A 14,373-nucleotide genomic window follows, 5' to 3' on the forward strand; every position below is an offset into this window, starting at 1 on the left:
CAGAGGATTGAGCATTTATATGAGCTGAGCTTTGCCAGCGGTCACGAACGACATAAGTGACAAGAAAAGAAAAAGAACTGCAACAAAGGGCAGCAGCAGAAATTCTGATTTATTTTCAAGCATATAAAGAGTAGAAAGACGGATTGTTAGTTATCATCAGCTGTCGGGTCGCAGACGGATGAACAGTGTGTTTGCTGCTGTGGTGTTTATGCCTCCAGCAAGGCTGCTGTGTTGTTGGTGGTGATGATGTGGAGTAAACACACACACAGACACGCTGAGAATGAATGAACTGAGTCTATCAGCAGGCTACAACCTTTTAATGAGCTCATACCTGCTGATATTTACATACAGGAGCCACCGATGCCCTGTAGTGCAGCTTCCACACTGCCTGCTGTTTCAGGGTTTTGCATATTTCATATAGATTTCAGCTGCTAACGTGTTCTGAATGAAGCTCAAGCTGACATGTGGGTGCTTCAGAGTATTTTCACATGAAGCTTTGACAATATCAATGCTTAATATAAAATCTGGGTTTGAAAATAGATTGTTATTGCCCTGCAGCTCACCAACAGTCAGTCCTCTCAAGCTCAAGTTCCCTCGCACATTCTCTTCCACATTCCTCCCTTCAGGCTAAACAGTCTATGTGGGTGTTTCAGCTGCAAACTTTCTCTTCTTCAGTCTTTCCACCTCCAGCTCTTCCTCCCACACAAACCAACACGGTGATCTTTCCTTCAGTCTGTCTTCATCTCAAACACAAACCTTCACATCTGCTGCTTGTGTTTCCTTTAGGTGGAGCGAACCAGTCGTCCTGACCTGGCCTTGTTCCTCATCAAGTACCTGATGATGCTGATTGTTGGAATCCCGTCTGTGTTCTGGGTGGGCAGCAAGAAGACCTGCTTCGAGTGGGCCAGTTTCTTCCACGGCAAGAGACGCAAAGAGTACGTATTTTATCCACACTGATCTCTCTGAAGGACTAGGCTTGAAATACACAGTGTTAATATTTTAGTAGCAAACTATCTTTAAAATCCTTACACGGTTTCTTAGACAAGTTTTATTGCAGTACTTTTAACTCATGTAAAGCATTTAACCTCTCTGAAGATGTAAATTAAAGATTAGATGAATAAAGACCAGCTGGGAGCATAATCTGAGATGACACATTATTTTTAAGCAGCTTGTAGAAAAAAAAAGAACCCTGCACAAAAACAAAAGGACTAAATGGTTGTTGTTTTGTTTTTTAGGTATTTAGTTATGTTGTATTTTCTGTCACTGACAACTTGATGTTAACATCAGTGAGGCTAATAATCAGAAAGAGTAAATCCAAGACAGAAGAACATGAAACATTTTTAACTTATTGGATCCATAATGTTTAACCAAAATAGTCCTTTTACCTTCGTACAGCTGCTCAAAGCCACTTTCTGGCTCTTTATGTCCACCGTGTCACCAAATCTGCAGTGAAGAACAAGTTCTACCAACAATATGAGCATTTTGAATTCAAATGTAGTTGCTGGTTTATTTAGTTCCTGCTTTATTGTCACTAGCAGACTGAAGGTAGTGCAACAGTGTTGTACCTTTTGCAGCTGGAGGTCGGGGTGGATGGTGGACTCACTAAACCCAGAGCTTTGACAGCAGAGCTCATATACAGAGTCCTGCATGTGGTTTCGGTTTGAGCACTTTGGTTGGAGATTAAGGTTCATTCCCTACGTTATGGTTGTTGACTTGTACAATTTTCAAGCAAGACAACAACCTTTTTTATTGTCAGTTTAATCATGCTGTAGTGTAGGGCTTAACAATTCATTTTATATAGGTTTTTAAAACTTTCAGTATGGCTAAGTGTAATATCCAAATCGCTGCAGCTGCAATTTATTTGATGCAGGTAAAATTTGTCATTATATGAATGCAGCATTGTGTTGCTGCAGAGATGTGGAAACCTACAAATCATGTTCTCCAGTAAGGGTGTGACTGCAGGAAAAATCATGTCCTCATTAAAAAAAAAAAAAAAAAAATCTTCAGTGGGGGAAAAATTATTAAAAATGAACATTACCACTGAAGTTGTGACTCATCGCAATATGAAAACTAATCACAATATTTTGTATATCATTTAGCCCTCATGTAGCTGTTGCAGGATGTATGACGACTTTGCAACGTGGCAAACTTAAACATTTCCTTATTATGTTGATTTAAGCCAAAGCAACTCGTTGCACATCTGTTGCATGTAGCAGGTGAGCAGGAGGAGGACGAGCGTATCCTAGAGACTCAATCTGCACACGCACTAGTGATTGTATCTTTGTGAGTTCGACAGTGCAGGAGCCTGATTGAATCTCACTACGCTGATAAAAAATGTAATCTGGTTGATTTATGAAGAATTCCACAATGAAAGACAACAAGTTTAAAGGTGAATTTGACGTTATGCCCACGTTTCTGCAGCCTAAAGCGTTGACCAGATGTCCTTTTTGTGTGCGGTAGAAGCAGGGATCCTGCTGTGTGATGGGCTCTGATGGGAGCTGAGCCACAGCTGTTTGAGTCGAGCTGCTGGACTCTGGCTCTGTGAAGGAGTCGTTGGTTTTTGTGGCTTGTTGGTGAACACAGGCCTCTTCTGCAATCACTCCCCTCCCCTCCAAACTCAGAGCATTAACCCCCTCTCCCACCGCCTGCTCCACACACTCCTCCATCCTCTTCTACCACTCCCCTCACCCTGCCACCTTCCCCCTCTCCCTCCCCACCCTCCTGCGTCTCTCCCTGCCGACACTCCCCTTCCCCTTCTCCTCCTCTTCCTCCTCTTCCTCCTCCTTCTCCTCACCCTCCTCCCTGCCCTCCTCCTTCCCCTGCTGCAGCGGGATGGTCAACGAGAGCCGACAGGTGCTGCAGGAGCCTGACTTCGCCCAGCTGCTGCTCCGGGACCCCAACACGCCCATCGTGAGGAAGTCTCGGGGCACCTCCACCCAGGGCACGTCCACCCACGCCTCCTCCACCCACCTGGCCATGCTGGACGAGCCTCCCAGCGGCAGCACCAGCCGGGCCGGCTCGGTTCGCAGCGCTCGCTCCAAGATGAGCAGCTACCACGGCAGCCTGCACAGATCCAGAGACGGCAGGTCGGTTTCCCACTTTCTCACTTTTGGATCATCCCTCACACCTGACCAGCTTCAGTTTGGCTGAATTTTCTTTTAAAGCAGTGAATATTGATTGAGTTGACCATGTGGGTACATTGAGGTGGAATGACCCTTTGTAATGTACCTCTTAACCTGAGGCTCATTTCTGTTCTCCTCCACCTCCATCAGGTACACCGCCTCCAGCTTCCGGGCTGCAGACGACCGGCTGCCATACGGGAGCATGCCGCGCCTCAACGACCAATCGCAGTCCAGACACTGCAGCACCAACCGCCTGGACAGCCTGTCGCGTCACGGCTCCACCCAGCGACTCGAGAGCCAGTCGAGGCACAGCAGCATCAGAGACCTGAGTGCCACCACCCAGGCCGTCCTCGGAGTCCCTGGAAACGGGATTCACCGAGTCCTGGAGGAGGACGGAGCGACAGCCTGAACTGCTTTAAGACGCTCGGCAGGCGGAGGCGGGAAGCTGACTTCTCTGTCTTTTTCTAGAAAGTTACAGAATGTGTGAGGACACCTGACAGAACACTGAGTATGAGCCACTGTGCTGTCAGTGACGGAGCCTGAGGAGGGAAAATTCAACCAAACTGAGGGCTACAAATTTTGCCTTAAAATCTCCTCTCAGCTTCAAACCCGTTTGAGCGCAGCTACGATGGATTTTGCGTCCTGATGGCGTCGTACAGATGCCGAAACAAGGCTTCGCTTCTGAGCCAGTCGAGAACTAAATGTGACCAACGCTGACAGACTGCACTAGATTGTTCTTTTTTCGTACTGTACTTTGTATAAAGGACTCTGAATAGAATTTGAATGACGGATACAAGACATGAGAAGCTTTGTAGCAGTCAGGAGGGGGGAAGCAGGGTATTTTTAACTATTTTTCACCTCTGATATCTATTACAAAGTTCTGGTAACTTAAGTCTGCGAAAACCCTTTCATCCATAAAGATTTGAACAGTTTCACATCCACATTGAAACTCCTCTGGCGACCAGCGAGGCCGTACACGTCTCTTAAGCTTTACAGAAGCCTTGTCTCATTTTTACGAACATTTTCTTAATATTGAGGTGCTGTGTTGCACCTGCGCAAATATGTGTGAATCTGTGGTTTGCAATTTTGAATGCAAAGGGCTGAAATACAGGAAAAAAAAGCTAAATCCAAACTCCTGCCTTATGACTGTGTTCAGACAGAATGCAAAGAGAATTTAAGAGGCACAATCTGTGTGCCTCAAGAGGCAACACAAAATACAGATAGGTTTGTGCTCGCTCAATGAAATGAAATGTCACAATGGGAGAACAAGGAAGAGACTGGATGGGTGTGACTAAGAGCGAGAGTTTTAGTTGACTTTGGAGGCAGAGCTCAATGTTAAGGCCGGTGTTGTACTTTTCAAGTACGTGAGGCTCCACATGACATAAGTTCTGTGGAGGTCCATGTCTGGTCAAAGGTTTAAAAAGTTAGAAACTACAGAAAGTCTAAAACTTAGCTACAAGGGCAGTAAGCATGTGTAAATACAACCTACTGCACATGTATGGAAAAGCAGACTTCTAGCAAAGTAGTATAAAGGCCAACTCATGTTTTCTGTGACATCAATTCCAGCATCTACCCAAGTTTACGAGGGTGGACGTCTGAAATTTGTGACCGTGTTACTGCACATATTCCAGGAAAACAATCGGTTCCCAGAATGAATGATTGTTTTGAGAAGAGGCTGTGCGAGGACATTCCACACCTTTTATAACTAATCATTAAAAGAGTTATAGTTGAAGATCTCCCACGATGGAGGTGCTTTGATTTGTACAGAGCAACACCCAAGAAAGTTCTAAAATCTCCAGAAGTCCAGTGCTATGTCCACTGTGCTCAACACACCAGGAGTAATGACATTGACACGGTGGCCCAATTGGCACCTAACTGGTAAAAAAAAAAAAAAAGAAAGTGTGAAAGTGCACATTCGCAGCTTTTCAGAAACATCCACAGAAGCCCAACATGTTTTTTTCTGTTTTCAATATAAGAAGAAGTTTAACCGAAGTCTGCATCGGTCTTCTGGATACCATAAATAGACTTTTATAGCAACAGGTACTCATCCGTGGTGCCATCACAGGATAAAAGACTCAACGTTCTCCTACACGTCGTTGGCGTTTTGGCTACTTGGAGTCCAGATGCAACGTTTCACTTTGCTTTCTGTCTGAACACATCTTCACAGTCTGACCAGATGTTAGAGCGCCCTTCAATTAGAGTGAAATTCAGTGTAGTTTGTCCTGTTTGCAGATGTGTCCTTACTTGTATAGCTGCTGTAAATGTTAGACCGACATTTCCTCTAGTGGCAAAAATATGTTCATAGATGTAAAAACTGAGCTTCTGTTGTTAATTTGTAATAAAGTTTTTTTTAAGGAACCGACAGAGAGACGTTTCTGGCAGAACAAAATGACCACACAGTATTATTTGTATTTGTAACAGCCCTCCGCTTTATTGAAATACATCGGAGTCAGGTTAATATAATGAGTTCTCCACGTAAGTGTGGCAGCCAGTTCCATACATTATTTTTTGTTTTGACCTTACACCTTAAATATTTTTTTTTTTTGTGCAAAAAAGAATCTACATCACCTGTAGTGGGTTATCCTCAGTAAAACGCCCAAACCGTTCAAAAAGGAGCAAGTAAAACAACAAACCGAAAAAAAAAACAAATGATTACATCTATAACATGCAAAACTGTACAAATTATTACAAAGCAATCCTAGAAAAAAAGTGTAATATGATATGAAAGAGCAAAATAATATAGAAGGTACTGTAGATAAGACCTCACTGAAATGCAAAGGCGTTTGAATTTTTTAAATTTTCTTAAATGTTACCAATGTGGCACCTCAGCCGTCAAACCACCGGACGCCCTTCACCCCTGAAACGTCTATCTGGTTCTCGCCGCCTTTTTTCTTTTTTTGCTCTCCTGTCTTCCTGCCGTCTGTCTCCACCACAGCCAGATTCTCTCACTGCCGCCGTCGAAAAACACTCATCTAAATGAAAATAATTCATTGGTTCTGACATTTCCTGAGTTTCCTTTCTCCTCTAAACATCTGGGAGCAGTTTTTTTTTTTTTTCTTTTTCTGTACAATATCGGCCGATAATAAAACACCAGGCGAAGACGGTCTCCTCTCCCCTTCCCCAAAGCTAATACATTCTACAGATAAACTCCAGCAGGAACTAAAGGAGAGCTTAAAACATTTTCTAAGATGTTTGGAATAAAACCAACTCGGAGCTCCAAACCTCTCTCTTCATATAAAATAGGATACAAAACAAAAAAAAAAAAGAAACACTTGGAATGGGTTGTTTAGAGCTACTCTGCAGTGTTTTAAACGGGCAGGAATGACCCCCAAAGTACTTTTGTTTCCCTTTCTGACGAGACAAATGGAATAAAACGGACCCAGCTCTTCCTTAAAAGGCTCTAAAGGACTAAAAACCCTCTGCAGAGTCCAGGTATTCTCACAGATAACACCACATCCTAACCACCGTGGTATATGACAGTTTTCTCACTCTGCTCCGGGAGCGATTCCTCGGTTAAAATGCCTTTAAATGAAACCAAAGGAGATGAACAGAGGTAACAGGTTTTTTGGCTGTGAATGCCCTGCTCTGCAGCCAGAAGCCGCCACACCGTAAAATGCTCTTTACGCTCTGCCAAAGGAAAAAAACGCCTGGAGACGGGGTTTTTAATCGCTCTGCTCATGTTACACACACCAACAACAGGTAGCACTGAGGTTATTCTCTCCACAGTTCATCGAGACAAACACAAAGTCCTGACTCTTTTTTTCTCTCTTTTTTTTAGTGTTTACATTCTTATTTTACTTTAAACTCAAGAGCTCTTACAAATCATCAAAAACATTCCTCAGAAAAAGCAAAGGCTGTGAGAAAAAATAACAAAGTCTCCCTCTTTTGTCCTTTTTTTTTTTCTTTTTTCTTTTTTGGTTTAATCGAGCTTATGTCTCAGTGGAAGGACTGACCTTTTCTTTCCATCAGCGGGATTTTTTATTTCATTTCTTTTTTTTTTTAGAAACACACCGATTAAAGGACGAAAGGCATCTGCTGCGTAAAAACACCACCTCAGTGTTCGCGGATACAACGTGTGATAAGCAGGTTTGTGATAAATGCACGTGTTCACTCTACAGTACGGGCAGTAGTGTCGATCCATACAAACCAAGTGTGGAAGAAAAAAAAAAAAACAACACACACACACTCAACGCGTGTCGTACATAAAATATAAAACAAATCTAAAATTAAAATTGGTAAAAAAAAAAAAAAAAGTGGTTTAAAATGGCTTTTTGTGTGAAAACAACCCCAAATCACTCAAAAAAATAAAAGTCAAAGAGGATTTTTTTTTTCTTTCCCGTGTAGTTCTCTATAGTATTTTCCTTATCATATATTACTCTCTACTTTGAACCTATGTACATTATTGTGATGGGAGTTTGGTTGTACAGCGAACGTCTACGCTACGATGGAGGACACGCCGCCGGATCACTGAACCAATGAGGAAGAGAGTAGCACAGTCGTGATGATGATGCTGCTGCTGTTGCTGCTTGTAGCTTTTTGCTGATGGTCAAAATAAAAAATATTATAAAGTCACTGCACTTAGTATCATCAGGAGCAAAATAAAAAATAATCATTCCTTTCCTTTCTCTCTCTTTTTTTTTTCTTTTCTTTTTCATCAACTTTCAATTATTTGCAGCACCCAAAGCAACAGTGGGAAGTACGGCGGGGTTTGAGCTCCGGCCGTCTGCTTCGCGCCACCAAGAAGCAAAACCTCCCTTTCCTTGTCTTAAGATTGATAAATAAATTAAAATATCGTCCCCTGAAACCCAACGGGTCCTATGTACAAGTACAAATCATTTTCTCTCCATAATAATAATAATAATAATCCTCTTTTTTTTTGTTTTTGTTTTTTTTTAGTGTTGCATCGTGAGGTTTTTGAGTCTCTGACGGGGGAACCGAGTCGTGTCGATGAAGCTCAAGTGCTTCGGTTGGTGGCGAAAAGAGCCGAGACGGGAAGCTGTCGATCGGATGTGGATAAACACATGCACACGCGCTGGCTTCTCACACACACACACACACACACACACACAGACACACACACACACACACACACTTGCGCCCACATGTTCGCTAATTAATCATAACCTCTCCCTCAGAGAGACTCTTTCTGCCCCGTCGTGGAAGAACGCTGAGACAAACCGGGGCGCTAAAGTGGGACAAATGTTCGTCAGGAGGTGCAGTTCTCTGGGCAGTGAGGGGGGGGAGGATGTTCAGAAAAGGACGCTGGGAGGCTGCGGCGGAGGAGAGTTGGGAGTCCTGTGCTGTCGGTTGGTCGGTCGGTCGGTGGTTGGTTGGTTGGTTGGTTGGTCGGTGGGGTTTTTGGATGGGCGAGAGGCTGGCGGCGGCTCATGTGTCCCAACCCATCCGGTCTGTGCTCTCCAGGGACAGGGACTTGGTCTTGTGAGGGGAGGCCGGACTGGGGGGACTGCTGAAGGTGGAGCTGTTGGAGGCCGTGGAGTGACGGGGGGAGTCCGAGTCCTGGATAAGTGAAGACAGAAGGAGTTGGAGGTGAAGAAATTGGGAAAAGAAACAAACAAAGCAAAGATTAGATGATGTTTCCTCAGAATGAAATGCAACTTTCTGGCAGCTGCTTGATTCATGACACTAGAGGCTGTTTCTCTGTCTGCAGGTTGTAGAAGTTCTAAAATATATCTGATGTTGCTATTCAGGAGAAAGCAGACTTCTAGTTGATTTCAACCTGCTGCATTTCCCATCGATGTGGCTCCGGGTATCACACTAACTTTGCACTCTTTTCCTCGGTTAAAGAGATTTTGGAAAACATGGAGTCGCACAAAACAGCTCCAGAACCGTGTTTAGCATGAGCTCCCTGCAGCTGGTTGATATGAGAATCATTTTAAATGCTTGTTTTTAGGTACAGCCTGTATATAAAAGATGGATAACTTAAATGTTCATTCTCTCTAACGTCCAGCAGGGGGCGACTCTTCTGGTCTAATTACATAGAAGTCTATGAGAAAGTGGCCCGACTCCTCACTTGATTTGTTACCTCAGGAAACATTTTCCAAAGTAGTTTATGGTCTAAGTTGCTACTTTGAGGGCTTTCTGAATTTGGCATGATGTTTTATTTTGTAAATTACGGCCCTGTTTAGAGGAAAATGGACAATAACGCACAGTATGTTTAAGGGCGATTACAAAGCGTCCTCGAGTTCTCAGTGAAATCCAACAGTCGCTCAGTAAGGTGGTTTTAAAGGTAGTGATGATCAAATATTAAACTGAAGGCAACAACCCACTGGGTGACACCACTTTTGCTACGTCCATCTTTTATATGCAATCTGTGGATGGAAGTTAAACAGAAATGAACTGTCTGGAACTGACATTTTTTCAAGCTGCACACTGGATTCTTGAGGCTGACCTGATATTATCAGTGCACACCAGTTTGTCTACATGTGTGAGGTCGACTCTCACTGCAGAGATGGAGGTCGAAAGACATGAAGACGACCTGAATAAAGCCGGTGGTGTCGCTGCTCTGCTACCAACTGAGGAGGAAAACTGCTGAGAGTTGGATGTGTTGATGGCAGACTTGGAAAAATGTCCAAGTGTGATTCCAACATCATCTTGTAAATCTGCATCTTTGATAAACATCCTGGGAAAAAAATGCGACCACCTGGATCGAACACAGCTGATAAAGTTGAAAAGAAAACATCCATGACAGACGGATAATTTCTGCGAACTTAGGTTTTAAAAATAGAAACGATTAATATAAAAATGAGTTTAGAAAGCTGTGGACAGCTCACACTTATTGCTGGGTGGTAAATGCTGTTTCTCTAAATCTCTATGACGGAGGCAAAGAGTGCAAAGCTAGCCTGATACGTGGAGCCACATTAACATGAAACACAGCAGGTTGAAATGAAGCAGAATGGTCCTTTAACAGCTCCCACTGTTGGACGCTACCACACACTATCTGTTCTTCATTAAGACTTGTGGGTTTGGGATGGAGGTCAGACTGCGTTTCTTCAACCCCCCACATCATCTTCACTACATTCACCACATCTTCAGCACATGAACAGCTCGATTGACCAGAAATGAGGAAAACAAACATGCAGGTAGATGAAGGGGGGGTGTGAGGATCAAACTTCTTACTGTACAGGACACATTCAGTCTGACCTGCATCACTCGTATCTAAAAATGTGACAACACACACCAGTAGCTGTCTATGTGGTGTCTTTGTTTCTACTTCCAGTTGATAAAGGGGTTCGTTATTGTCCGATATGCTGTATAATGCACAGTTTTCCCACTTCAGTGATGCTGTAGATTCTTCCTTAATGTGCAGCCATCGTCTCCTACCTGGATCTAATCTAAACTTGCACAAACTGGTCTATAAAACACCAAAGAGCACAATCGCTCTGCTGCCAGTTGTTTCTACTTCTACAGTAAATCACACTGTTACTCTCAGCACAAGCCTTGTCTTCAAAACATTACCTTCCAGTACAACTAAACTGCATTCTCAGGTATGTGTAGAGGGAAACTTATCTTCTCCTGGGTCATGCTTATTTGTGACGAATCACAAGCAGGTTGTTCCATTTCAGATCATCCTTCTGCTCGACCAGCTCTGATTGGCTTCAAATGTTTTTATCATAAACTATGAATGCTTAAAAAGGCATCAGTGGGATTGTAGGTTAATATATTTTAATACATTCTGAGATATTCTTTTTAAATTGCCCACTTGATGCACTTTCAGCATGATTTTTTTCAAGCATTGAAATCTGAGGCTGTTAAAGATAAAAGCCTGAAATGTTCACTTTTATTTCTCATCATGTCATTGATTCAGAATCTACAATATCCAACAAATAGATCAAATAGGCTCCAGTTAGTGAGTTAAAGTATGAAAAAAATCTTTGAACGCACTTTAACTAAAAAGACCAAAGTCAACTGGTTACATTTTCTCAATCACTTGTAGTCACAATAACACAAAAGACTGATGCTTGTAGTCAACATATCCTTGAGATGCTTTTTATTGTTTTACCGTCTGCCAACCAGTGGTACATTACAGGAGGCAGGACTCGTCTGTCTGATAAACCAGGAAGTGAAGGAGAAGCTTCGAACATGTTGTTAGCAAGTCGTACACCTAAACTTAACCAGGGAGTGAAAGTCTACATCGGACTCACGTAGCCACTCCTCAGCTGCTGTGTGGCTCTTTGAAAGTAGACACCTCCAATGCTAAACTGTTACTGGACCAGTAAAACATAAATGAGAATGCAGTGAAGTTGTACATGAATGCAGTGTTTGGAAGACACGGTGGACATCAACACACTTAGTGCACCTCACAAGTCAGTGTAGATGGGCAGCTGGGGTTGTTTTTATGTTCTTTAAGCGCTATCGAGATCCTGCAGACATGTTGAGATAACTGCTGCCCAGCTACAGTGAAGACAAATCTTTTCTGTGACATTAAAAGCACACAATATTCCAGCCCATTCTGACTAATCAGTCATCAGAGACATACAAGTGCATCAGGGTTCATGCAGACTTTGTGCTCGTTTCCAACCAGTCTAATTATAAACAGTCATTTCACACAGATTGTTTCTTTTTTTCTCTTTACTGTGAGATCCTGATGGAACCCTGAAAACAGACTATTACTGAGCAGAAGGGATGTCCCGATCAAACCTCTTTTTTCATCTGATCAGTCACTGAATATTTAGTCTTTGCTAATCCAATCTTATAGCATTTTCCTAGATGATCCATACTTTATAAACTGTACATTAACTGTAGCACCTCTTTTGATACAAGTCCACTGGATTCATCACTTCAGCGCCGCCCATTTATTGTTTTTGTACGCAGATATGCAATGCGTCCTGGTAGCGTCACAAGATGAGACGTAGCATTACCTACTTCTAATTTATCTAAAGTTGAAATTTCAGCCATTTTATGTAAATCAGGGGCATCCAGCTGCCACACGATGCATCTGGAAACTTCTAAGCTAACCAGCGTTACTCTAATATGAAGACAGATTCAGCAGCTGTGTGTCTTATTTCACGCCTCGAATGTTTCCAGAAACATTTTGGTGCCTTGTCTTTGTAATATATGCAAAATTTCTAAATGAGCCAACACGTTCTTCCGATTTAAAATCAAAAAGCAGATAGCCTCCAGGTGAATTCTGGTAGATTAATCGTAGTAACTGGACTTGCTTGAGTTCCTTGAAGACGCTCCACCTCTCATCCAAGAGGCTTCATCAGTTCTGATTGACTAGCTGGGAGTTCCACATACTTATATCCTAAAGGAGCCTTTGACACCTGAGTTTTGGTTTCAGTTGGGGGTTTGTTGCTCCTCCCCCTTGTTATGTGGGCCGTTAGAACTCCCCCTGCCACAAAGGGGTTCGTTAGGGTCTTTTTTCTGACTAGGTGTGAATGTAGTTTCATCTTCCTGGGGAGAGATCTTAGGACTGAATTGTAAACAGGTGAGAGGTGATGCCTCAGACCTCCACCTCTGTTGAGGGATGGTCTTTCCAGTTTGACATAGATGGCTTCTTTCAGCCCTCTCAAGCAAGTCCAGATGCTACGATTAATCTACCAGAAGAACCATGACCTAGATGACTGAGAATCGTCAGCGTTTGTCCTGTCAGGTGCAGCCAATGTTGCACGGCTGTACAAGGGTGAAGCTTATGTTGGATTCCTGTCAATCAGACTGAGTGGTTGGGAAACAGTGCGATCCCTCATGTCTATAACTGTCACCATGTGGACACGTACATTACTATTTAATACTGTAGGGTCCTGACAAGGAGTCATGACAAAGACTTCTGTGAAGCTTAATGGCCTCCAGCTAGTGCTTATTTGTGTAAAATAAGCTGAGACTGACTAGTTTTCCTATGTCACAGTGGCATGTGTAACAGAGTCACTTTGGTAGCCCACATGCATCAGCACAGGACAAATGACTGCTCAGTTTGCGTTATCAACTACTGATTGATAATGACGCATTTATTAAGGAAATTATTGTAACTTGTGACACCTGTGTGATAGCAGACATTAGCAAAGGATTGGGCTTAGCTTGTTTGCCAATACCAGCCTACCTTTGGCAGCCCAGAGGAAAAAAAATGCTCCTGCTTGTTTGTATTTCTTTGATCCTATCATAGTCGTAATGAGCACGGTTCACAAAGGATGCAACATTGTGATTACAACAGTAACACGCAGGTAGCGGAAGTGGCGGACAAAGTTGGCTGAATCACCGACTGACACCTGCAGACTATGCTGATACGGATCATGTTTGTGCTTTGGTCAGGACATCCCTTCTTATTATTACGTGTACTTGAGGCCTCGCTGTGCTCTGATGCTCTGAACATGGACTACTCCTGGTTAGAAACATGGGCAGGCCATCGGGGTGCAGTAATGGAAGCACACATGCTCTGTGATTAGCAGCGACGGGAAGCAGCGTTGCACCATTTCATCAGCACAGAATGAAGGCCGGATGACTGGACAGACTGATGGTGCAGCTGATGCTCCGGTGAAAGATGCAACAAACCACCAGATGCTGCTGAGGTGACGGGGCTGAAATGGTGCAGCGAAGGGGTCGGCAGAGTTTCAGTGACAACCTGTGTGTGTTTTTCAAGTGTCTGCTGGTAAAATGCTGGACTGACACACTGTGTTCTGCGTGTGGGTGCGTATTCAGTGACACAGTGTTTGTTGACAGTTGACATTACCTTCATCTTACTAAGCAGGGTCCTTAAAGCCCTTTTCAGATCAGGGGTCTTCTCCGACGGTGAGACTGCCTGCCACTGCAGAGGAGAGTTCAGACTCAGCGCCCAGCCCACAGACAACATGCTGGGGTGGGAAGGGGGCAGGCGGGGAGCGCGGGGTACAGCTGGGTTAGGGTGGAGGAGGGGGGCGACAAATGGGGGCAAAAATGGGGGCAAGATGGAGTTGACAGCGTCCACGCTTGTAGGCCATGGGGATGGGGAGCCACGGAGAGAATGGCGGGCGGTTTGAGGGTGGGAGGGAGGATGGGGGTTGAAGTTGCCCATAACTGCACAAGCTGTTACTGTTTGATCGCTGTCATCTTATTTGCAAAATGACAGTTTAGAACTTGATGCTGCTGCTGGGAATATTCATGAGGCACAGATTAAAGGGCGCAACAACCATGCATGGGTTGACACCTGAGTGCATTCTCTACCTCTAGGCCTCTTAGATCCTCACAAGAACTGATATCAGCTGTTCGGTGATTGCAGTAGCAGCTCCGAAGCTTTGGAGTAGCCTTCCTCTTTCAATTA

At 43.7% G+C, this 14,373-nt stretch overlaps 2 protein-coding genes across 5 annotated transcripts in view; one reads left to right on the plus strand and one right to left on the minus strand.

Moving 5' to 3' along the window:
- Positions 1 to 786: 786 nt before the first annotated feature.
- On the plus strand, positions 787 to 5,481 carry LOC103374788 (frizzled-3-like; the record flags this gene model as incomplete). The annotated part of the gene is made up of 3 exons (XM_008304940.1): positions 787 to 935; positions 2,829 to 3,086; positions 3,273 to 5,481. Coding segments are annotated over 3 exons (666 nt in total), but the record flags the coding sequence as incomplete, so codon positions are not given.
- Positions 5,482 to 8,007: 2,526 nt separating this feature from the next.
- The window catches only part of cdc42bpab (CDC42 binding protein kinase alpha (DMPK-like) b), a 97,354-nt gene continuing 90,988 nt past the window's right edge, over positions 8,008 to 14,373 (minus strand). For 3 of the 4 annotated variants that reach the window (XM_008304935.1, XM_008304934.1, XM_008304933.1), the window contains one exon: positions 8,008 to 8,639. In XM_008304935.1, the coding sequence (XP_008303157.1) occupies positions 8,508 to 8,639 (132 nt within the window). In that variant the 3' untranslated portion in view covers positions 8,008 to 8,507. Of the gene's footprint in view, positions 8,640 to 13,806; positions 13,882 to 14,373 lie in introns of all 4 variants that reach the window. The other variant, XM_008304936.1, reaches the window with a different exon arrangement.

Source organism: Stegastes partitus, unplaced genomic scaffold (assembly GCF_000690725.1).
Source record: "Stegastes partitus isolate 25-593 unplaced genomic scaffold, Stegastes_partitus-1.0.2 Scaffold2355, whole genome shotgun sequence".
NCBI classification, from domain to species: Eukaryota; Metazoa; Chordata; class Actinopteri; family Pomacentridae; genus Stegastes; species Stegastes partitus.